Below are 25,498 nucleotides of genomic sequence, written 5' to 3' on the forward strand. Positions count from 1 at the left end.
ACACTTTCACCCGTGCCTCTCTTCAAGTCCTCCCGCGTTTCAACGATCCGCGTATTTCTGTATTCTATTATTCAATGTTCAGTAAGAGTGGGCCAAAATGTCGAGTACCCGAGCATCGGTTTGGCTTTCGATGACTCGGATCGGGTCGGGTCGGATAGGGACCCGAAAATTCGTGACAATCGAATACAAAGTATTCGTGCATCTTTTAAAAACTAATAGCTTTCTCAAAATTAATAAACTAATCCTATCGTCTAAAAAAGAAACACAAGCTGTTAGGCCGAGTTTTGAAAAAGTTATTCGTTTTTCAAGGGTGTACGAATAATTTGTAAACCCACTGTACATTTTTTCGGGCTCCTAACCACGACTCCACCGGATTTGGACTTCGGCTACCCAAAATCTCCAGGTACCCGACTGCCACCTCGCTAGCGACGTGCTAAAGTTTCTTCGAAAATAGGAGAGCGAATTTTCGCCGGGGAACCCCGGCGATTCGATGACGAGGGGATCGATAGCGTTTGATGAATTCGACAAACACCTTTCGACACGCGATCGCGTGAATTGCAGCGCTTTCGACAAATAATTGCACATAGATCATCATCCCCCCGATAAATAATTGGAGAACGTTCGAGTTCGAAGGTTTGCGCGCTTTCAAATGAATGTTCAACTAAATTCGCTTCGCAGGTTTACGCTGAACTCTCTTTTCCCCGATATAAAGAAAACTTATTGTTCAATCGAGCTGTTGTGTCCAATTAATCCTATTGTCTGGCTACCGTGCTAATAGGCTGTTCTACTCGCTATCCCACCGATAAGTGTAGTCCCTAATTGGGAAGGTTAGCTGCATCGATACACCCGTCCGGGAGACAGCGATAAAAACTGGCAGAACAATAGTTCTCGGGCGGAGCGGGAGCCATTGGTCTTCCCGGGCTCAGAATTTCGGCTTTCACGTAGCCGGGAAAGCGGGAGGGTAGCGTGCGCGCTCGAGGCACACGCATACTCGCGCGATTTCCACCTGACGAAAGTAAATACCTGTTCGGAAGCGGGGCCAGGAAGGCGTTCGGTTGGCCGTCGATTCCCCCCTTCCAAACAATGGGGCACTTCCCGAGTGCCGCTCTACAGCGCTCTTTGCGCGTCTGCGTTTCGTAGTGGCGAGTCCTGCTGGCCAACGGCGGACAGGTGTGCGATACAAGCGGTGTCTCTTCATCCCTGCAGCTTGTGCTACACCGTGTCACAAACAAATATCAGAAAAAGTCGAAACAAAATCCGGTACCGCGAAAATCGAGGGTGCGCGACTCGAAACTTTCATTCTCGCCGGGGGTTCTATGGTGTTCACCCCGCGCGATGCTCGAACCCAAAAAGGAAAGGCAGAAAGTGCGCAACGGTGACCGATCTTCGTTAAAGGATGACCCAAGTGAATGTTAGTCGGTGATGTTATAGTTTGTTGTTTTCGGTGGTTCCCGGTTGGTTCGAAACAGTTTGGAGCGCCGCGCGTACTTGACGAACGCCGATTGTGGTAAGTATCTAGCCCTGACGATCAGATCGAAGATACCGCGCGAGGAACGCTCGCGGAGAACAATAGATCCGACGTTTTGCTGTTCTAAACGCTCCGCGTTCCTTCCGAGTTCCATTGTGAACGCCGAGTCGAAGGGAGTCGATCTAACAGGCCGATTAGGCACACATCCGTAACGAATAATTCGATGTGCTCGTTTATCGGAGGAAAAACTATTTGATATTTTAGTCAGACGGATTCAACAAGTCGTTAGAACGGGTAGATTAGCATAATAAGATGCGCGTGGTGTCCAAGCTTGCGCGAGAAAAAGAGTACCGGAGCAGTGGCGTAGCTACTCAGCGCCCTGCTTCCTCGGGAGAGGTCTCGCGTTTGTTTTAGACCCATGTACATATCGTCGGCCTCATGTGAACATTGCCCAAGTCCAAAAAAGTAAATTTTACAGCGCAGTTTTCAAATTCTGATGTTGTGGCGCTAGCTAACAACTTATCGCTGAACTGGTTCGTATACGCCACTGGTTCGAGGTTTCACACCGCCAAGTTTGAAGACGGTAAAAAATAAATCCCCACATGGAAATAGGTACCTTCACACTGCAAGCATTGGCCCCAGGAGTCGAATATTTGAGATTAGTGCATTACCAGGCTATCCCCTAACGCAGGCAACGAAGTGATTCATCTTGCTCGCCCCTCGTCGAGTCGGCCTGGCACGGCGCGGTTTGTCGCGAATGCTGGCCAGGGGGAAGAACTTTACGCCAGTTGCCCATAGCAGTACGTTTCAGTTTACGGTCCCGTGAATTCAGGAGTACCGTGGCCCACATAGCCATCGTATCCGGCTTTATACGGCGTGTCCCGTATAAATCATTTCGCCCTATACTAGGAATCCTTATTTCTCCCGGCGGCTTATTTCCGCTTGTGCCTTATGCGCTTATAGACAGTTTGCTTTTACCGCTCTGTTCCAGCCGATAGAAAACGTAATTGCCGCCGGCTTTAACAAGGATACGGTGATTACCCGCCGCCGCTAATATTTCGCCGAAGATCAACGCTCCGCGACTACGTTTGTGCTATTTATTAGAGAACCGATCGAAAGGATTCACCATACACCTGGGAAACTCGCTCGAGCAAACTGGATTAGAAAGTTCCCTTGTTTTCGAATCGTGCCGCAATATCGCGCAATTAGCCCCTCGGATTGCTCATCGATCGATTAAAGGATCGTGGTAACCATGGGGATCAGCTGGGTCTATGATGAGTAGACTGCGGATCTTTGCAAAATAAACATCTTCTAGATCATTTACAAGATGCTAGAACCAAATAAAAATTTGTTTCTTCCTTTATTCAGAATAAGGAGTTGATGATAATACGCCGATACTCTTAAATCCCTTTTGTCTTTATGCTGTTCCATATTTCGTTCACGCACTTTTGTCACAAGTTCATAGAATCCGCAGTCTAATGATGAGCTGAGCCTCCTTCCATTTTTGAAAGAACATGATCAGCATAAACCCGCCTTTTTCGCACACATTCGAATAAGGTGTTTCGAGATCTGATTTTTTGACGAGAAAATGGTTTGGTTGGGGAAAGGACTTCGGTAAAACTTCCTCACAAGGAGACGTTTTCCCAGAGTCCATCTTAGGCTCTCGGTTGGCGAACTATCGCTCTCGCCAACCCCACTCGCAGGATTCGGATGTCGTTCCACGTATCTAGGTTTCACGTAATAAAGTAGTTTCTTCGCATGCTTTCTAACCACGCGTTATGTTCGCCGGTTGCAGACACCGACTCGCCGAGGACGCGCGTTTTTTCGGCCTGTCACCGGATCATCCAACGGCCGACATCGATCCGGCAAATGTTTGCGCTCGCTTTTGTTGCTCGGTGTTTGCTCCTGTCGCAACAATTGGGACGGCCGTTCACCTAGTAACTCGCACGAATCTGTATACTCTTTAAATTATACAAGACGACACTTGTCATTTCAAAATACGCGATTGCTATCCCCTCTTCTTCTTTTGAAGCTGTTCTCCCGATACCGCTTTGTGCCAGAACGAGAGGGTATGCCATAATCTATCTTTTTCGATCCGGATGGATAGGGTATGCCATAATATGAATTCTTATGTTATTCTTGCTTCCCACAATTAACGCAAAATATTTATATCTCGCATAAAGATCCGCACTCTAGTAATAAAGATCGATTTTAGTCCCTTGATCATTATTACACATTTCGGATATTTGCATGTTCGGATACTTGTCAGCGGAAGTGTAGGTATCCTGTTGGGGGTACGAAATAGGACGAAAGTCTGAGAGAAACTGGATTTGGCGTGGGTCAGAAATTACTCCTGCTCAGGTCTTTTTTTAGTTTAAGGACGTGTGGGAAAAATACATTCGCGTACACCCCCCAAGGGGGGTTGTGTGGGACTCGAGGGAAACAGGTCTTTGCTTTTCCCAATACCCACTAAAAAAACCATACGTCCAGGACTTATGCCCTTTCCTCCCTCAACTTCTGGTTCGCTGCAGGGCTAGACGGGGCCCCGCTTTTCGCATTTTTCCCGTCTGGTTTATTATCCAATCACTCCTGTACAGACCTAGAACTCGCAAGAAGTAATGAAAATGTCGATTCGATTGACTCCCGTGTAGCTACACACATTCAAGGATAATGGGCCGTTGAAGACAATTGTACGTTTAATTCGATTATTGCTGTGCGCGGTGTTTAAAACTATACATGTATGTGGTAATGTTTGAAATTATAGATGCATCGGTGGATGCTGGGACCGGTGAAGGATGTCCTTGGATCGCCATGAGACACAACGTTCTCAGGATCCTGCCAATTCTGTGCTGCACGCTGCACTTCTACAGTGGACAATGTGGGTCCTGCTCGGTTTCTCACGCCACCTGTTTCACCTCTCCTGCCCCTGCTTCCCGCCTTTTCGACCCGTCTGTTCCGCGGTTTGCCTTCCCAGCCCCTACCCACGGCGACCCGGGCTGCCTTAGTGGCATCGGCGACCAATTTGCTCGCGACCTTAATCAGCCCCTTCTTCCGTTTCATCGCACGGACACGGTTGATCGCGTGCGAACGGTTACGCACGAGGATCGCGGTTGCAACGGAAACTAAGGCCCGCGACGCGACGGACTACGAAAGTTCCGTTTCCCTCCGATGCTCCTCGCGGAGACAACCATCGAACGATTTGGAAAGTTGATGACGGTATTGCGAAAATTGTGACACACCGCGCTAGTGTCTCTTCTCCTACATAATTCCTCTAGCCGTTGACGCTCCGGAGACGATGGAAATGGGTGATCCACTTCGTGGACGTGGTAATCGTTGTAATTAACGTCTGCTACACTGTACCGCGCGGAATCGCGAGCAAAACGCACCGGGGAATCAGCGTGACGGGGGCGGGTAAGCGAAATATAAGGCAAGAGAAACGCCTCTTTCGCAGGAACGCGGGGAACCGGAATAAAAGGGACGCTTTTTCGAGATAATTCGAACACCATTTTAGATCAGACACGTTGGTAGATCGACAAAACTAGGCATCGTGAGAAGCAAATGGAAACTCTAATCGACGCTCTGGTAATTTAGATCTTCCACTTTTCGAATTTAGCCCCTTATTTTTAGAATTAGATATTACAGTATTTTATCGATAATTGTCCCCAACACGGGCCCGTCCAGGGACAATTATCCGCCAGGGATACTATTCTTTGACTTTTGCCGAACGTAGAAAAGGACAGCGGAGCTCGAGAGGCCTCGGTCGCTGAGAAGTGTAAACATAACTGATCCGATAACAAATATCTTCTTTATTTTTCATTATTTATCGATGAGACTTTCACCAACATATTCGTGGCACTTTTCTAATGGAAATGATACCAAATATGATATATAATTCCAATTATATTTACTTGTGTAGTGAACGATGAAAGTTTTCGACGCAAAGAAGAACAGCGTATGGGAAAGAAAGTGTTCGAAACTTTCATCGTTCATTAAACAAGTAAATATTATCGTAACTATATCATGTTTGGTATAATTTTCATTAGAAAAATACCACGGATATGTTGGTGAAAGTTCCTAAAAAAAATAACGAAAAATAAAGAAGTTTTGTCATTGGATTAATGTGTTCACACCGATATACCCGAGCCGTACGGTGTCATACTTCTCGGCGGAGGCCTCTCGAGCTTCTTGGCCCCTCAAGGGGGTACACACCGCAGGAGTGGAGATAGTTTTGGGATAATTATCGGCCAGATATTTGGGACATTTATCGATAAAATACTGTAATTCTAAATTGGCTAAACTTGGCTCAATTCAGCACGACTCTTGAAATTATTTAATTCTAAAAGTTGGCGACGGGCTAACTTCTAGCAGGCGTTCTCCTCCGTGCGTGGTTTCGGGACATGATTTTGTCGGGACCGTTGATCTGCTTATTCACGCGGTCGGTATTCCTGATTGCCATAACAGTCGCCCGTTATCTCGTCACGCAGGAAACGCGTCAGTTGTCGAGATAACGCATAAGCGAGCATTTTACTTGTAAATTTAACGTTCTTTCTTATTGCGTACACAGGTTAATAGAGCTTGTAGCATAGCGGATAAATAACTCTAAAAGCTCCTTATTTGTGCAACTGTGCACCGTGCATCTCTCCACGGAACTGTGTTCTTTATCTATTGCACACATTTCAGATGTAGAGCAATTTATAGGTAGCCTATCTTTTATTGCGAATCGTTCGAATTTTCCAATCGTAACTATCGAGGAAAATGTTCACGGGAAAATTGTAGACATAAAAAGTCTAACAAGGAGAAGGCATGGTCATGTGGTCTCAGATTTTCTCGAAACTTTCCATACTGGTAGATTTCGTTCCCCTGTTTATGAAAATATAGCATTATAGGGTCAGATACTCAATAACTTTTGAGATGTTTACAACTGAAATTTCATTACAGTTTCGTATAGTTAAGTACAGTTTCGGTTGAAGATATTATCAAGTGCCAAACGGCGCACAGTGGGACCATTCGTCCAAATCGGAGACAAAATCAAAGAACTTTCGATAGAAATGAGGTAGAGCGATGAAATTTTTTTTAAATTAAAGCTGAAACTTTGCAGAATATGGGAAAAATAGGGAGATTATGGTAAGTACGTTTTTTAACGTTGAGAAAATTCGTTAAACTTGCACAATTTCGAGAAAATTGTGGGTTTTCCAATACCACGCGCGGAAAAATTTTTCTCTGAACATGCTGTACTTCATTTCCCGTAGATTTCTTCACGCTGATTTCAAATCTGGTCTCAAAATTTGTCTACGACCTCAGGATATTGCAAAATCGATTTCTTGAAATTCTACATGTTTAACGAATTTTCTCAATTACCTCATTTCTATCGAAAGTTCTTTGATTTTGTCTCTGATTTGGACGAAAGGTCCCACTGTGCGGCGTGGTGGTAACGTACTAGGTTGGTACATACCAGGATTCAAATTCCTTGTCCACTTCTCCTTTTTTTTTATCTTTTCAATTCATCTATTTTAATTGATTCGATTTTACACATGACAAATGCACTCATAATATCTGTAGGAAACATAATATTAAAATTTGAATCTGGAAAGGAAAGAAGAATAACAAAAACCATGCATTACATACAAAATACAATAAACATAGAAATGAAATGTAATAAATAGATAAACTGAAAAGAAAAAAAAAGGAAAAAGAGGCCAAGGAATTTGATTGAACTCTGGCCTTCCTAGTATGTACCAACCTAGTACGTTACCACCACGCCGTTTGGCACTTGACAAAATCTTCAACCGAAACTGTACTTAACTATATGAAACTGTAATGAAATTTCAATTGTAAACATCTCAAAAGTTATTGAGTATCTGACCCTACATTACTATATTTTCATAAACAGGGGAACGAAATCTACCAGTATGTAAAGTTTCGAGAAAATCTGAGACCCCAAGACCGTGCCTTCTCCTTGTAAGTGTCCACCCATTAAATCCATAGATAGCCCCCTTACGTTTAACTGCAAAATTATTACTTCGTTTCCGCTGAATTAGTGGGTACTTGGATCCCACTTAATCGGTACGTTTGACCGTAAAATAACGTCCGCTCTGTCAACCGTATCGTGTTCCCATTTGCGCAGAATCTTCGTAGATGTTCCAATAAAATTCGTAGAAGAGAGGTCTGGAACTCAAGTCTGGGTTCATCGCAGGCCATGAGTTAGAGTTCAACGAAGAATTTTGCGCATTTAAAACAATTGTGCTGCAAGTAATTCAGTCCACTCTGTCGATCGTATCGTGTTCCCTTGTGTCTCTTCAGGGTGAGAAGAGTTGTAAAATTTGTTAGAAGCTGTAAAATTTGGTTCGACGCAGGTACTATCGTTTTCTTCTGGAAAAGTCTTCGAATCGGGGAGGGAAAGAGATTACGAAAGGAAAGGCAACGCCGTGCTACGAACGGTTGCATCGCCGCTCCGCGCCGCGCCGTGAGTTTCCAGCAGGCGGAACTCCGCTCCAAGGGAGCGCGCACGTCTAACCCTCGTGCACAAGCTCCTGTTAAATGACGTCTACGTGTGCAGCCACCAGTCGACACACGTGGATCCTCTGTGTGAATGTCTAGCCTTTTATCTGCACAAAGGATCGCGAATATGGTAGATGACCACTCTGTCCGCCATTAAAATACACAGGCTTGTGCTTCAATATAACCGAATGCCCGATCGAAATACGGCTATATATTTTGATGATCTCGTGGTTCGTGAGATAGTACACGCTCCATTTGGAATCACGGGACAGTGGGTCTTCGGTTCGCTCACCTGTCCGTTGGAACCGGTTCTCAAATCCTCCGGAAACCCCAAAACCACACACATCCAGCTCCTTCAGAAGAATCAGGTGTACACGCGGGTGGCTCTTCGACTTTTGAATTTCTTCCACGGCACCCGCCAGGATTGTTCCAAATAATTCAAAAAAATCTGTGTAAAGTTTGAGCTGATAACAAGAAAACGTGTCCAAAAGCCTTTCAAATTTTGACAAGATTTTCGACAAGAGTAATTAAGAGCTACTCTAGCGTATACATGCTCGCACCAGTGTCAAATCTTTTCCCCACTTCCGCTCCACGAAACCATCATTCATCATTATTATGGTCGTTAACCCCTTGCACTATAATATGAGACCAGATACAGCCTTGACTTCATTGGACCACGAAGACGAAGATGAAGAAGAAGTGTAATGAAGATAGCTAAACTTCTAAGCTGCCGAGAATTTAATCATAGTGCAAGGGGTTAAGATGACCTTCCGGAAAAATTAATCGCATTTCTTTGTGTATAGTGATCCGTGACGCGCGATGTTTCCTAGAGAACGGTGCCACCGCCGCGCACCTCTTCGTCAACGAGGATCTACCGGTCGGTGACACCGTAGGTGTCCTGGGTGTTTTAGGGGATCCTTCGCCTCAAGGAGACGTCGAGCTTCGTCTCCAGGAAGTCGACAGTCCTGTCGCTTTCGCGGCATACTCGAAGAATCTGTCTTTGGTGCGACCTCTGGACAAGGAGGGCGTCGACGGACCAGCCAGTGTCTACGTCAACGTCATTTGCGAGAGGAAGCACACTTTGGATCCGGTACGCTTCGTTCTAGTACAGTCCCGCTCGAGAGGAGGGAGCACCAATTGAAAGGAGGGAGCACCAAATTGAGTGGAGGGAGCACCAAATTGAGTGGAGGGAGCACCAAATTGAGTGGAGGGAGCACCAATTGAGGGGACAGAGCACTAATTTTGGGGAGGGGGCACTAATTGAGGGGAGGGAGCACACCAATTCAGTGGGGGGAGAAGAGGAAGAAGGGGGGAGAATTCAGGAGAACAAGATACCCTCTCTCTTTCTGCCAGTACTGAACACATGCACGACAGAGATGAAATAGGTCACGTGACCGGTCCGCGGTGGAAGCGTGGGGAGTAGCGTCGTAGAGGGGAAAGGTAGAGTGGGCTAAATTAAATTTGAAAATGCTTTCGGCGCTACCGTTTCGATCAATTAATATAATATAGCAATTTTGTAGAGTGTGGGCTAGTTGGACAGGACTGATCTACTGCTATAACCAACTAACGATACTCTTACATAGTATGCTGAAGACGTCCGTAAAAGTTTCAAAATTTTGTCTGTCAACTACACACGCACACTGCTTCTTTTCCCAGGGATTCGTGATACCAGTCAACATTCGCGTGACCGACGCAAACGACAATGCTCCGCAATTCGTTAACGCGCCCTACGTTCTCAACATCTCGGAGGTAAGCAATCTACATTCCAGAAATTGTTGCGTAACGTACACATAATTTCTCTATTTCCCCGTTGCACTTCCAGGTTACTGTGGTCGGCACGAGGGTTCTGCAAGGAGTACGAGCCGTAGATGCTGATCAACCGGGACCATTTTCGACGGTGCAGTATGCTGTCCTGCCCGGGCCGCATTCGGTAATTTATTTAAAAAACAATCGCTGATGATCAACCTGATCGCGTTTGTAAATCACAATTGGAACGACTTTGTAGGACTACTTCGTGTTCGTGAACGCTTTGGAGGGTACCCTGGTGCTGAGGAAGCCGTTGGATTACGAGAGTCTGTCCAATTTCTCCGTCGATATTCGCGCACAGGTAAATACAGTCATATTTAAACGTTCGCGCGAGGTATGGACATAATATTCCCTGTTCGTAAGAAAACGATCTTGTGTCGATAGGATCAAGGGAATCCGCCGAAATCATCCACCACAACGCTCCACGTGAACGTCATCGATGCGGATGACCAGAATCCCTCGTTTCAAAGCGATCAGTATAAAATTGTGATCCCTCGACAGATCAAAGCGGTACGATCATGGTAAAATATCGCAGAATTCGGAATTATGTCGTCAGAACGGCAAATTTGCAAAAGCCACGCCCACTGGCTCCACCCGCGCCTCCCACTCCGCCCTAATGCACCACGAGTAGCTATGGTGCACGTCTGAGGAGCTCCGAGCACTGAGCCCAGGGGCATGGCCTTTGAAAATCGACCACCGTGGCCACACAATTCCGAAGTCGTAGACACACTGGGTCTTAATTAAGCTTATCGAATATACTTTTTCAGAGAAGAGTGCTAAAAGTAGATCCAGCTCCGATAAAAGCCGTGGATCAAGATGCGGGAATCAACGCGCCGGTGAAGTACACGATCCAAGGTGGAATTCTGCCATTCCTCACTCTAAATCCTGAAACTGCCGAGGTTGCTATCACGCGGCTATTGTACGAGCATGAACTGCAGTCTCCGGCTACGATTGTTGTCAAGGTAAACGGCATACGGTGGTATATTAATTACCGATCGATTTACAAAAGTTAGATAACAATCGCCGCGATCTCATTCTGTACGTCAAGATTGTTTCATTCAAAAATTGGATGATCGGAATTTCAGGCGACGCAGGTAGATAATCCAGACAAGTATGCGCTTTCGACTATAGTGGTATCGCGGGAAAGCGACTGGAGCGTGGAGCCCACCGCCGGTAAGCAATTAACGTTTACGTTTGATCGATTCCGGTGCTGGAACGGCTCTAATCAATCAAAACCATGCGAATTAGGTGGGAGATTGCCTATCAAGTTCATCAGACGGGATCACCACACCAGTATCCCCGAAAACACGCCACCCGGAAGCGTTTTATTGACGACCGGGGTGAACAAAGTGGACTCGGTGAGTACAAGAAAATAGTGATTGGCGAGTACCCGGAAATTTTGGGTACCCGAAGGCTTCTTGTGTGTGTGTGTAACCGGTATCTGTTACAGAACTTGAGGTTCTGGTTGGTTGGAGCGATCGAGGATCTAGAAAGGTTCTCCATCACGAACTCTGGCGAGCTGATTCTGAAAGGGACTTTGGACTACGAGAGAAGGATTCATCACAGTTTTCTGGTCCGCGTCACCGACGGTCATCATGTGAGTCATATTCACGATCATGTTCATGAGCATATTCATGATCATGTTCATGAACGATCGAAATAGAAAGCTTGAAATATGTTATTACCGATACTCGTCGATGACTGTAACTCGATCGAATTCCATTCCAGAACGACACGTCGCGAGTGAACGTCTCTGTCGAAGACGTGAACGAATGGGAGCCGCGGTTTCGACATCCGAGATACGAATTTCACGCGGCAACCTTGAAGGAGGGATCCATTGTCGGTGAGCTACTTTCTCCTGCGCGGTTTCGTTCGATGAATTCATTAATACCCGACCGTGTGATCTATTATGATTGATTATGTTTAGGGAAGCTAGAAGCCGCCGATGGCGACAGAGATGACAAAGTCAGCCTGTCGCTTCGAGGTCCTGACGCGAGGTACTACTTATTACACAGGTCAGGTGGGATCTCCTAAACACGTCTGATGAAGTCGTCCTCGATCCCACCTTTAGAGTCGCACGAGTCGATTTGAACGCTGTTCGATATTATTAGGTAATAGGGAACACTCAAACTATAATAGATCATTGTACGCAGGTCGTTCGAGATCCGGGATAGCGGGGAGCTGATCCTAAGATCAGCAGCAACGATCAATGGTACCCTAGCCCGATTGGTAGCCGTGGCTTCCGACTCGGGTCGTCCTCCCAGGTACGCAAAGGAAACGATAACCTCTTATCCATCAAGTATCACTGATTCACCCGTGACACCATTGTTGCAGGTCTAGCATGATCCCGGTGATCGTTCACATACCAAACACTGGGTCACTGCCTATCGCTGCGAGAGCTGCGCCAGCCTGGTTAGGCAGTAGCGTCCTCCTGGTTGCAGTGTTCGCCGCTGTTTTGGGACTTCTAGGAGTTATCATACTCGTTCTAATTTTGTACATATATAAACAGTAAGGGAAACGAACAATTATCCTAATGTTTCTCGAAGCATTACCAGCTGAATTCAATTTAACAGACATACATAATTCGGAGGACTTGTCACGGTTGTTGCAGTAAGAGGCCAAAGACTAGCGGGTCCGTGAGTTCCGTGGGCACCGTGTACAGAGAGAAATCGCCTGTACCCTCCGCGCTGAGTCCAACCCCCCAGGTGCTCGGCGCAAACATGCTTCAAGACCCCCTGGATCTCCCACGAAGAGGAAACCGTCACGAGATCGCTCACAGTATCGAGGAGAACGACGAGGACGAGAATGGCAGAGACGATCGCGGCGACGAGGACCACGTCGACCAGGAGACCGTCGACGACGCCAACAACGACGAGATGAGGGAGATCAGCAATGACGGCAACGACGTCGAGAACCCTGTCTTCGGCGCGAAGAACTCCTATCACGCCACGGTTAAAAGTGAGTGTCCTATCGAGTAGCCGGTAGAAATCTCGACTCTCGAGGGAACGTCAGATTAGAACGTCTACATTCGAACGATTTGACAAAAAGACATAAGCCAAGTGCAAGGAAAGTTGTCGAGCATTTGAGTTCATTTATTAGGGGTGGGAGGTACTCGAAAATTAGTGATACAGTAAAGTCGAGATCTAGCTCCTATCGCCTGTTCCGAGCAGGGACAGAGATCGTGTAGGGAAACTATTTTTTCTTATGACTGCGTCGACCGCGCCGAAAGTACAAAGGATGCCGAACGCAGGAAAGGACAGCGTGTAAACACTAAACACGGACCGCGCGGCCGAAGACGCAACAAACAGAAAGTGTATCGGTGAGCTCGAGCTTCTTGGCCCGTCAAGGGGATGCCCCCCAGTAGAGTGGGTGGACGAAGGGACAGTGATCCTGGAGATCCTCGGGGAGCTAGATCGCGACTTTACTGTACTCGGGTACACGGAAATTTCGAGTACCCGAGATCGAAGTCATGCATCACGAATTTTCGAGTCCCAGCCTGAACCTGAATTTTCAGGTGCCCGCCCACCCTTATCATTTATCTGCTAGCACTGTGCGCGGCATGGCTGCCGATTCCTGGCTCTAATGGATCGATTTTGCGAAGGTTTATCGTCGGCCAGACAAGTGCCTCTGTACGGGAGGCACAAAGTGGCACCAGCCCCAAATCCGCCCGGTTTATCCGCAACGTCGAACATCCCTAACATCGGCGGTCTAGTGCAAAACATGAACGACCTAAGCGCGAAGTCGAACTTCAACGCAGCCTCTCGCGAATCTTCCAATTATTCCGGGGATCTCCCGGACTCGTTGATGCCAGCGTGGCCCGCTTGCTCCGTCTCCCAGAGGGTTAAAAAACTGTCGTGGGACGACGACGACAGGGTAACTAGGACTATATATGACCATATTTTTTTTCAAAATTTAAGTCACTCTCGACCATCATCGAACAAAGAAACGCAAAAAAAAGAATTTGTTTACATTTCTCGACATTATAAAGAACAAACAATTGAAATAATTACAATTTCTACAGTTGAAACACAAATTATTGTACAATAGCCCAGTCCTTTCTGAATAAAACAAGAACAAATGTCGCTCGATCGGACAAACAGTTCCCGAGATAAAAAATTCGTAAGCGAGGCCCGTTTTCACCAAAATGGGGAAAAATTGCAAATCTCGGAAGCTTGTAATTTCTAAACAAATTCGAATCCGGCAAAATGATGACTTAAACCTCCCCTAATTTCACATGGACTACAGCATATTTTATTTAGAACAAAATCGACGATGGTAATGCGAAGAAGTGATCGATTTGGTATAGAATGGCCCTTTATCGTTGAGGAAACGTGAATATTTCGAACGAAAGCGATTATTATTATTATTGCAAATGTATCGGGCCAACAGTTCACGATGGGAATTCCCCTGTAGAAAGTTCTCAATCTTTCAGACGGTGGACAGCGTGGAGGTGGCGGCTGAAACGAGGTCCAGGAACAGCCAAGTGGGGAACGAACGGCTCAATCTCACCGTGTATTTCTAATTAGCCTACGCGAAACGAAAGACTGAGGAAACACACCGTCCCGTTCCGTGTCGTGGTCGGATGCGATATCAATTTCACCACGATTGTACATACGTAGTGTATAGTTGACTACATATTATTAGCTGGACGACGACTCACGTTGGCGCACGGACTCGTCCCCGCTATAGTTGTTTCATTAAAAAACATACAAAGACACACGTGTGTTGGCCTTCCTTCCGTTCGTTCAATCGCCTCGTAATTATTTACAACTCGCAGTCCGTTTGTTGTTAGTAGACCGCGGATATTTATGCGAAATAAAAATTGTCTGCATCGATTGCAAGAAATAGAAACTTAAGATAAAATCTAACCAACTGTGTGAAACAGGTTCCGTGACATTTGCCAACGAAATCGAATGTCACGTAACGGGTTCGGCGGTAGACAAACTTCCCCTGTGCTTCGTGCGAAGACAAAGTTCCACTTTTCGGAGAGAATCGTGTCAGTAGGCCAATTAAGAAATACTGGTTTCTCGGGTATTTCGACTAATAATCGACGTGCCAAAAAGTTCAACACCATTCAAACTATTACAATGAAATCGCGCCTTCTCGTAATAAATAATAACGTATTGTCCTATATACTAATTAGTAATAGGTTTCGCACGGCTCCGTTCATTACCAATCATATAACACGTGCTCGAATAAAGAAATTTATCGAATAATTTCAAATGGAAGCATCTTTATAATTTTAATAATGAATAAATGATAATAAATTTTTTAAAATGTGTGTGTGCCACATGTTTTTAAGACGGACTAAAAAGTATAAAATAATTTTTCCTAGCCCCATACACATTCCTAACCCCGTACAGATGGTCCTGAAAATTTGTGTAAGATTTAAATTAAGATTTGTAAGATTTAAAACGAAAAACGTGGGGCGCAAGATAATACATAGTAAGGAGTGTGGGGAGTAGCTGACGTTGAGAAAACTCGCACAACAGTTCGTATCACTTGCAGTGTAATAAAATTGTTAGTGATTTAGGTGAACTATTCATGCATCAATTATCTATTGCATGCGCCCCACGTTTTTCGTTTTAAATCTTACAAGTATTTTCATAGCTATACAAAATTCACAATCACAAATTTTCAGGTCTATCTGTACGGGGTTAGGAATCTGTATGGGGCTAGGAAAAATTATTTTATACTTTTTAGTCCGTTTCAAAAAAACGTGGTATTTTTTAAAAACTTATTTTTATTTAAATAATTATTTTCTGCTTTTTAGTCTTGTACGTGTGAAATTTTTCAATCGATTTTAAACATTTTGATCAGATTATAACAGAGACATGTAGTAAATTTCAGATGGTATTGCGACCGCAAACAAACGCTGTGGTAAAATGTCAAAGATAAAGGTTCGACGGAGAATATCGGTGCAACTGTTCTTTCGCTTGGTAAACAGACATTATAGTACAATAATACGTAGTAACTTTGTAAACATCGTACGGAGCTCGAACGCACACCGAGCTCCTTCGGTGCGATTTAATAGTTTATATCTCCTAAACGCATAGGCTTTTTTAAAAATTTGTTTTTAAATATTGCATTGTCATCCAGTTCTGAGCTATGTTTAAAATTTCAGGTCTCTAGCTTATCGGGAAGTTAGTTTAAAATCAATTGCAAAATTTGTACCGAACAGACAGACAGATAGGCAAGAAAGCAAGCTAATAAAAACATGGTGAAAAAAAAAAAGAATGTGAAAGAGGTCATTTGACCGATCACGGTACTGTTAATGTTAATTTCTTCCGGTTTCCATAATTAACTCGTGTTGCGATCGGTACGAAACAGTAAGGAAAAAATCAGACGGAAAAATTGGCTCGGTAAGAGCACCGCGAAAACGCGTGACCGAGAAGCAGACGAATCCGACGATGAAAGTGACTCATTTTTCCGAGGAAGAGAGAAAGTGTCCAGCAGTTCTGGCCGTAGGTACGCACGCGTTTGGATCTCGAGAGTCCCGATCGATAGTCGTGCACGGCTCACGAACGGAAGCGGATCGACCAGGTGCAATCGTCGCGCCGGAACAAAGAAAAGTGGAATGATAATAACCGTGATAACGTGCCTGTTTCACGAGTATTATGTGAGTAAACCAATAGGGACACGTTATATTGGGTTGGCAAGAAAGTAATTTCAGTATCTTGAGGACTGACTGTCTTTAAGGACATTAGAGAGTAAGAAAAGGGCTCTCGGTCCTAGACGTGTGGTTTTTTCAGTGGATATTGGGGACACCGACCACCTGTGTCCCCCGAGTCCCACACTACCCTTTCTGGGTGTACGTAAATGTATTTTTCCCACGTCTTTAAAGAAAAAAAAAAGGTGAAATAATTATGATCTGAAATCGCACTTGGATTAGTTTTCGGCCGATAAGGACCAGAAGTTTTATGAGCACGGAATTTTGGAGCTACCAGAAATATGGCAAAAGATCATCTAGCAAAATGGAAAATATGAAATGTATTAAAGTGAATTAATTGCGTGAGTAAAAAAATTGGATTCCACTTCACTTTAAAATACCGAATTCACTTTCTTGCCAACACAATAGACGATCGTTTCAAGCAACATACTAGAACCGGGAGCATGAAGATGCTTATGTGCTCGGAATGGCGCGCATTCCTTCGAAACTTTCTTTGAGAAAGTTCGAGACGAACGCGATTCGGACAAAAACGCGCTCGATCTTTTTCGTGTCGGAGGATCTACTCACTTCGATGCACCGTTGTCGTCTCGTTTCCAGGTTTACCGTGAAGGATAGAGGTTCTCGGTCTCTCCAGCTGTGTCTTCTGATTCTGCTGTCGCTGGTCTGCTTGGGACTCTGTGGTAAGAATTTCGATTAACGTTGAATGCCACATGTCTGTAGTGATGTTTACGTTCGCGACATTTTATTAGATAGTCTGCAGAACGTTTCCGTCTGCGATTCGCCTGGACCATGGTCCGAGATTCTGGAGAATTGGGTAGTCTCCGACTCGAGAATGACGAGAACATCGAAAGTGATGAAACTGGGCGACAAGACCTTGACGGTTGCCAGTAAAATATCCACGCCGAACAAACGAGAAGTCACCGAGACCGATCTGTATCTTCTGGGTAAATAGATTTCCTTAAAAGAGGACATAGAGTACGCTCGCTTCTCGCGACTGATGCGAACAATTTTTCTTTCGCGCTTAAAAATCCAACGACAGCCATGTAGAAAAATGTATTCTATGTCTTCGGATTGATGAAGATCCCGTAAAAGAAAAAACTACCGCAAAATTATCATCCTTGACCTTGAATTTCAATGTCCCGACCGATTTATCAAAAGATTCATTTCCAGGGGCGATAGAAAAGCTCGTGTACAGAGTGGATTTTCTGGAGAACCGGTTAAGAAGAGCGGAGGAGCTACTCTATTACGTCATTTCCGGGAACACGAGTCAGAAGAGTGTGTATTCATCTTGTATCTACATCTGTCTGACTTTCGTTTGTTTTTTAAATTATGTATCGGTTTTTCTTCCAGAACCGTGTCCAGCGAATTACACGAAAATCGGCCCGAGTTGCTACTACTTCAGCAACCGCGAATTCGACTGGAAATCGTCGGCAAGTCTCTGTCGCGGAATGGGCGGTCAATTGTTGGAGTTTGAGAAGGACGACGAGAAACGAGACGTGCTCAGCAGTTTGCAGGTGAACTCGAAATTGAAAGGGAAACATTTCTGGACCGGTGGATTGAATCCCGGTCTCCTGTGGATTTGGGCGAGCAGCGCGAAGCCGGTTCATCATCAGAACACGAAGCAAACTGTTCCTGGCGACGGAAGGTAAGCGTGATCATTACTTCCCATTAGAGTTGGGCAAAAATTTTATCTAATTAAATAAAAATTTTTGCCCAACTCTGCTTCCCATCGTATCCACTGGCTAGGCAACAGTGTCGCCAGATCAGGGGAATCAACTCGAATTGAGGGGAATACCCTATTTCTCTCCCATTACAGGTTCTGTACTCCAAATTCGCCCTTCTGCAAATCAATTTTTCATCCTTTCGCGAATCAATTTCAACCTTTACAAATAAAGCACTTTTAAAGAAGATTTTATTTTAAAAAATCAAATTAAATGTAAATTAATCGTTAAGAAACTCAAAATCTTATTTATTGCAAAGATGTACTGTCCAGAGCACGAGAGAAAACTAGCGGCAGGGGAACGGGGCAAGAGGAACGCAAAGGCAATATGAATGGTCAGGCTTCTTTCCCCGTTCCCTTGCCGCTAGTTTTCTCTCGTGCTCCGCACAATACATCAAATACTTATTTAAAAGGAATTACATTCATTGTAGCCATTTTCTGATTTAATGAATTTTAAAAATGAAAGTGTGTGTGTACATACAGTATTTATTGAAGCGTATCGAGTTCACGTGTGTCTAAATAAATATATGATTTAATCTAAATATATAAATAAATACATAAATAATTTTAAATATTCTTAATGGGTGAGAGAGAAATTGATTTATAAAGGTTGAACTTGATTTGCAAAAAGGTGAAAGTGATTTACAAAAAGGTGAAATTGATTTGCATAAGGTAGAATTTGACTTGCAAAAAAGACTTGCAAAGAAAACGTCATCACATTACGCTTTTCGTCGAACTGTATAAAAATATGACTTTCTACGTTTCTACGTTTCCGCAGGTGTCTGAAGCTGTCTTACAATTCAACGTCCCGACTGTATTCGTATCACGGCGACGATTGCGGGGCAAGGCATAGGTACGCTTGTAAATTGACAATGGACGACGAGTCGGCAAACAAAATTGAAAAAACAGCCAGATCGCTGAGCGATAGGCATCCTTCAACATAGATAAGATCATGTTGTTATCAACATGCTAACACATATTTATTGTATTCGTATTTATTACCCGACCAAGGATCAGATTAATACCTGCAATACTTGCGATCATGACGAATCTCTTATTTATTCTAGACAGTAAATAATCAATAAATGAAAAAAAAAATGGTGAAACATAGACCCTCATTTCATTGAAACAGTCAACGGAACAGCTGGAGACCACAGTGACATGTTTTATTTCAATATTCGTTATAATGAAAATAAATAATTAGGACAACAATACACACAACTCCTTTATGAAAAATATATACAGTGAGTGTAAAAATATTCGTAAGCTTTTTAAAATAGAATAACATTTTTATAATTGTACCAAACGACCTGATTTTGTATATAATCAATTAGAAGCATTGGTTTACGAAATGATATGCAAAGAAGATTTTCCAAAAATTATAATTTACAAGGTTACATGCACATAAGAATACTAATTCTACGTTATAAAATACTAATGTAAAATATAGGTACTTACAAATTTTTCAGAAACTTCTGTTTCTCCGTCGGATCCACAGGACACTGACATTTACGCGAATACGTCCTAATAACTATGAAGCACGAAATATCACAGTTCTACACAATCACTATAAACACTACACCACATACTTTCCGAAATCGTGACAGCGAACGAGAAGATATTACTACTCCGACCACGATCAAAATAGTACAGTAAAGTCGCGATCTAGCTCCCTGAGGATCTCCACGATCACTGTTTCTTCGCCTACCCCTTCCACTCGGAGCATCCCGCGAGGGGGCAAGAAGCTCTAGCTGCCGCGCGATCCGTGTTTACAGCTGTTCTTTTCTACGTAAGGTCGGCGCGGATGACGCAGTCATAAAAAAATAGTTTCCCCACACGATCTTTGTCCCTGCTCGGAAGAGGAAATGGGAGCTAGATCGCGACTTTACTGTACTGCGATTGTCAACTCGGTTTTTTCGCGGAAATGTAGTTTTCGTTAATTAGACGCGTTGTGCCGCAAGGACTTTAGGATGAGGAGTGGGGAAACTGTCAAAGAAACTGTCAAATTCCTTTTCTTATTGTCTTCGGTCGTCAATGGCGTGATTTATGTATAAGTGTTTGCCCGCTCGCTGCTTCGGAGGGTCTGCCACACGTGTTGTCCATCTGTTGGGGTTGAAGTTGTCGGAACGCGTTAGTTGTAAAACAATAATAATAGGCCAGTTCGGAGCCAGAGTTGGGCAAAAATTTTATTTAAATAAAAATGTTTAGCCCAACTCTGTTCGGAGCCGATCCACGTACGTTTTTTGCCAGCTATAACGTCCCTTTCAGGTATATATATATATATATATATATAAGATTCTCTTTTATTTTATTTTACAACTTCAAATGTATGATTTGAATGGGCAGGGAACAAAGTGACCTTCTTTTTCTAAGAGAGTGGTCAAAAAAATGCAATTACGCACACACCCCAGAAAGGGGTAGTGTGGGGCTCGCGTGACAAGTGGTCGGTCACGCATACCCACTAAAAAACAATCCACTCCCGGGACAGTCAATAGACTGCCCCTCACTATCGGCTCTATGCTTGTGCACAATAGGAGAAAGGGTCCCGCAGTCCGCAATGCGCGTGTTCTCTTGGCTCGAAGCTCCGCGCCAAGGGAAAGAAAATGACCTGGTATACTACGTGCCTAGCGACGAATGTCCCTTTACATTTCGTTTGTCTCGAGGCACTCGCACGATTATGTTCTGTCTCATCGACACGGTCAGGTGGACAGTAATAGTAGGCTTTTGTCTCTATACGTATAAAAGTTAAAAAACTTCAACAGCTTATTATAATAAGTATTTGTTTACGACATATGGTTCCTTTCATACCTTTTCTCTCCTCGATAGATAGAAGGTGTTGATGTAAAAACAAACTTTAACAACAATTTTCCTTGTCATATAAAATTTTGCGGCAAGTTTCTTTTACAAATGTCCACCGATCCGGAGATGTAGATTCACCCCTAGGAGGGATGTCCATAATATATTTGTGCAAACTACCCTACGGAGTCTGTTGATCTTGAGGCATGAAGTCTTACTATGTAATACTATTGTTATTCTATTCAGCCGCGATCGTGGTGCTTTCGGGGAACGAGATCGAGGCAATTTTCCTCGCTGTTTGATGACTTAGGATCAAGCTCCTCTCCGTCCCGTACACCAGCGATCTCGCCTTGTCGCTCTCGACGATCAAACCGCCGTTCTCCGCGATCAACCGCTTCGCAGCCTTGGTATCCTCGATATTTAAACATCGACAACAGTCATCGACCACCGCTACCGTGTATCCCATTCGAAGACCATCCAGGCAAGTCTCTTTCACGCAGATGTCGTAGGCGAGACCGCAAACGAACAACTGTGTGATCTCCGATTCGAGCAAAATCTCCTCCAACTTGCTCACGCCGTCAAAATTCTTCTCGCGAAATACTGAATAAGCCTCCTCTTCCGAGAATGTGCCCTTGAACACCTGAACAATCGATAGAGCTCGTTAGAAATTATTTATGGCGGCGCTGACCTATCAGAAACACTGGAAATCGCTCAACATTAAACATTTATAATTTTTGAACCATTGATCCGCCAGGAACGGAACTTGGATTCTCACATCTTCTCGTCCAAATCTACTGGATAACATAGGAAAAAGGTAAAAATTTATAGGAGAAAGGCAAAAATTTCTGGTTACGCAAGGAAAAGAGCAGCTCAATTCTGGAAACGAAACTGCCCTCTTGAACCGACTTATTTCTTTCCAACGTGTGTTTTCAGTAAGATCGTTAGTAATAAGCATTGGTAGGGCCAAGAAAGCCTGCAGACGTAAGATCGAACACAATAAAGCTGGCCGAAATGAACTCATCAGCATGGTGACATGGCTACTTTGTCTGTTGTACCTGTTTCGATAGAGGTGCAATCACAAGATCTTTATGCAACTCAGCGCCCCGGGTGTGCTGGACGCAATGTTTAGGCCACAATGTCTGCTCCCAATAGGGTTTCGAGAATATCACGGTGTCGAACACCTTTGCGTTTTCCTTTGTCACCTGCATTCAACAAGAATATTCGACTGGTGTAGTAGAAGCTTATCTTTAGCGCTCCATGAATTCAACGATTTTCAATCAGACGTAATCACTATAACGACCCAGGAGCCATTAACTTTTTATACCCGGAAATGACTTGCAAAAGCCACTCCATACGTACGATATAAACGGCGAGACAGAATTGTAGAGCATTTTACAAGTTACAATCACAAACAGGTTTGGCTGACTGGGAAGTCTCGAAAGTTTTTGTTCCGAAATATATTGGGTTGGCAAATAAGTTCGTTCGGTTTTTGTGATTTATTCCAATGTAAAAAAACCTAACGAACTTATTTGCCAACCCAATACATACTGAGATTGTTACCTTCGAATCTGGATGTAGCTCCCTCAGGTGTACATTTTCAAAGAAACTGATATGATCCTTGGGGTGCCAGTCCATCGAGTAAATAACTGTATCGAAAACTTCATATCTTAGCAGACGATTTATTGACTCCACAAATTTGAAGCAATCTTCACGGTTTTTGCAGGCAGGGAGTGCTAACGTTCCATCGATGAAATCATTTTGCACGTCGACGATCAGCAACGCGCTCACAGGGTTGAGTATAGTTTCCAACCATTTGCAGACTCTACATTTCATAAAGAACCAACAAGCTTATTATTATTTGCAGGATTATTGCAGGATTATTACAGGATTACCTTTAGCGGTTCACCCTGTACTATACACTTGTTATATTCGATAAAGAACCAACAAGCTTATTATTATTGCAGGATTATAGAATTTCTTTTGCGTGATTTCTCATTGAACATAATCCGAGCAATTTTCAACGCGTGGGAGTATCGATGGAAAAGAGGGGTGAGTCGCAAGACACATGTCTTTGACTGGCCCACGAGTGGATCCCAGGAAATAAACAGGTTTCGAATTTCGGCGCTGGAGCGACGACCAGACGACCCTCGAAGATAATAAACATGGGTAGAATTTCGACGCCTGGCCGATGAGAAAACGACTCTCAACAAAAATCCAGACGCCCCCAAACAAGGATTCATTGTTCTAAAATTCTAAACCGCGCGAACGCTTATACGATATACATATCTAAACAACATTTGTGTGGGTCCAAAATAAATAAAAATCTCCAGCACATTTCCTGAAAATTTGTATGAACCATAAATGTATAAAGAACCACAGTCCAATTATGATCTTGAGACTATAAATAACGTTGCAATAGTTTTGTCCTACTTTTCGGACCAAATACGGCGGTGACAAAAGTCTCGTAAAAAGATTCCAGTAATAGCTATATGTATAGCTAAGATCCACCCTAGTTTGTATTGTTTAATCTTATCGATTGCATTTGCGATTACATGTATCATTTGTACTACACGGTTGAGCTAGCGTTACGTGCACTTCCGGTTGTGTACAAAGATCGCGATCGAATACGTAACGTAACCTTTTGTTATTTGGGAAGAATGACCTTCGATCTAATTCGCAAACATTCACACCAATTCTCTAATTCATTGAATTCAAACGCGATAGACAGCGGATTTGATGCATATGTACATGACAAAAATAAATAGGTGTAATTTGAAACAGTCAAAACAATCGAAGAATTTCAAAATATATTGTTATATTATTTTCAACCTATATTAAATGTTTTAAGAAAGAAAATAAATTTCTGTTTCACCCCGCAGTTTGTTATAATTTACGTAGATAATTTTAATTTACTTTGCATATAGAGAGATCCGCTGCCTAGCGATACCCAGTCAACCAGGCCTGTCGAGGCAAGAATAGGAGAATCTAGCATTTTTGCTGACTGGGTACATTCGCATTTTTGCATTTTGAATACATCCTCTTTCCTCGTGTTTGAAAATAATCGGAATATGTCGATCCCTAAAGATTTTTAACATCCATTCGAAAAGCGAACAACAATGCGCTGCGAGTTAATTTATAAAATAACAAGACGCATATAGTTATAAAGAATTTTTTAATGTCCTGGAAGAACTAACGAAGTTCTAAAAATTGTTTAATTTTTCATAGGAGTGCAAAGTATGTACTCACGTTTCCCACTCGTATCCTTTTAAGAGATCGTCATGATCATTGTCGAATAAATCGAAGATATTCCTGATTCTCCAATCATCCTGTTCGATTTCGTTCGGCGGGAAGAGTGAGTGGCAAATCAGGCGAAATTTTGCGTAATCCAGGAAGCCCCCTGCATCGGGTAGATCGAAATGGGCCAGTAACTTTCGAAGAGCTTCGTGTCCTTGCCCAACAAGTGTCTCGACGTGAAATTCGGTATTATTCGCCTGCATGTTTCACGTATTTAGAACTGATGCTTCGACACGGTGATTCTACTGGTCGCATCCTCACCTGTCCTCACCTCGCGGACAACTAGTTTCCCTCGAGTCCCGCTGAGAAACTCTTGAATTCGGTGTCGAGTGACGTATTATACTTATACGTTTCGCTCATTCGCTCTGAACAGTTGAAGCAACCTTACTTTTTATCATCCGGCCCGGAACACTGAAGGGGACGTTCTGCGCAGCGTTCGTTCACGTGTACTCACATATAGCACACATATCGATCGATCGTTGCACGTGCACGCATCCTACGAATTTTCGTTCCTTCACCTATTTTTACAGGCTATTTGTTCATCCGGAACCACGGGCTCGAAAAATAAAGCTTTCGTGAACTTATTTTTACAGACCAATGCGACGTTCTTTATTTTTCGGGAATCCTGTACATTTACGTGTTTTCGTATTACCTCTGCTTTTAATTCCTCGAAATTATAATGTTCTTTATTGTCAGCGACGCTATGGACTCTGAAGCTAAACTGGTACCAACTTTAGCGCATTTCTGTTTTCAATCGTAATTCCGCCGATAAATTTTTACCGATTTCGACAAATGTTAAATACAATGATTAAACTAATTAAATTAAATTTCAAACACTGATTGAAATATTCACCTGTATTTACTCACGTTCGCTAGTTACGAACCTATACTTTTGTAGGTGGACGCGTCAAGGACTTCTGAAAGTCAACTTTGATTTTTTATATAAAACCGTACATTATTTGATGCAGCCTTTCATTTTCTATGAAAAAGTATTAAACTATGTATGTTGAAAAATGATTAGCTTATTTTAAAACATTTCTCGCTACGTATAATATAATAATGACGTAAATCAATCGTGAATTCGTCTGTTTTAAGTTTAATTAACAAGAGATAAAACTTTGTCATTTTTTCGTTCACGTTGCAAACCGTGTTTGTATAATCACAACCAAATTATCAATTGATATGAAAATTCATTTAAAACAGTAAGAAATAACGATCTTTTATCTATAATTTGATCAGCAGCGAT

The 25,498-nt window shown here is 43.4% G+C and overlaps 2 protein-coding genes across 7 annotated transcripts; one reads left to right on the forward strand and one right to left on the reverse strand.

Annotated features, from left to right (window-relative positions):
* Positions 1 to 1,058: 1,058 nt before the first annotated feature.
* Positions 1,059 to 17,251, forward strand: Cad96cb (protocadherin Fat 4-like Cad96Ca). Of its 4 annotated transcripts, none has more exons than XM_076432500.1 (21): positions 1,059 to 1,507; positions 4,066 to 4,158; positions 4,233 to 4,346; positions 8,770 to 9,056; positions 9,623 to 9,715; positions 9,789 to 9,896; positions 9,972 to 10,073; positions 10,157 to 10,282; positions 10,540 to 10,734; positions 10,858 to 10,945; positions 11,021 to 11,130; positions 11,223 to 11,369; positions 11,501 to 11,615; positions 11,700 to 11,769; positions 11,926 to 12,036; positions 12,107 to 12,280; positions 12,384 to 12,730; positions 13,374 to 13,645; positions 14,205 to 16,391; positions 17,040 to 17,122; positions 17,196 to 17,251. In XM_076432500.1, exons 3-19 carry the CDS (start codon positions 4,280 to 4,282, stop codon positions 14,292 to 14,294), a joined length of 2,502 nt encoding a protein of 833 aa, XP_076288615.1. In that variant the 5' UTR covers positions 1,059 to 1,507; positions 4,066 to 4,158; positions 4,233 to 4,279; the 3' UTR covers positions 14,295 to 16,391; positions 17,040 to 17,122; positions 17,196 to 17,251. The 4 variants fall into 4 exon arrangements, with proteins under 4 accessions (XP_076288615.1, XP_076288617.1, XP_076288618.1 ...); XM_076432502.1 differs by having other exon boundaries at positions 4,120 to 4,158; XM_076432499.1 differs by lacking the exon at positions 4,066 to 4,158 and having other exon boundaries at positions 1,060 to 1,507.
* LOC143213052 (nicotinamidase) lies at positions 12,678 to 25,027 on the reverse strand. 3 transcript variants are annotated; one of them, XR_013009852.1, is made up of 5 exons: positions 24,205 to 25,027; positions 22,519 to 22,780; positions 22,014 to 22,160; positions 20,971 to 21,598; positions 12,678 to 20,892 (listed from the first exon to the last, which is right to left on the reverse strand). XR_013009852.1 is itself a non-coding variant. In XM_076432524.1 (4 exons), exons 1-4 carry the CDS (start codon positions 24,453 to 24,455, stop codon positions 21,197 to 21,199), a joined length of 1,062 nt encoding a protein of 353 aa, XP_076288639.1. In that variant the 5' UTR covers positions 24,456 to 25,027; the 3' UTR covers positions 12,678 to 21,196. The 3 variants fall into 3 exon arrangements, 1 of the variants encoding a protein (XP_076288639.1); XR_013009853.1 differs by having other exon boundaries at positions 12,678 to 20,915; XM_076432524.1 differs by having other exon boundaries at positions 12,678 to 21,598.
* Between the last annotated feature and the right edge of the window lie 471 nt (positions 25,028 to 25,498).

The sequence above is a fragment of the Lasioglossum baleicum genome, chromosome 10, assembly GCF_051020765.1.
Source record: "Lasioglossum baleicum chromosome 10, iyLasBale1, whole genome shotgun sequence".
Classification (NCBI taxonomy): Eukaryota; Metazoa; Arthropoda; class Insecta; order Hymenoptera; family Halictidae; genus Lasioglossum; species Lasioglossum baleicum.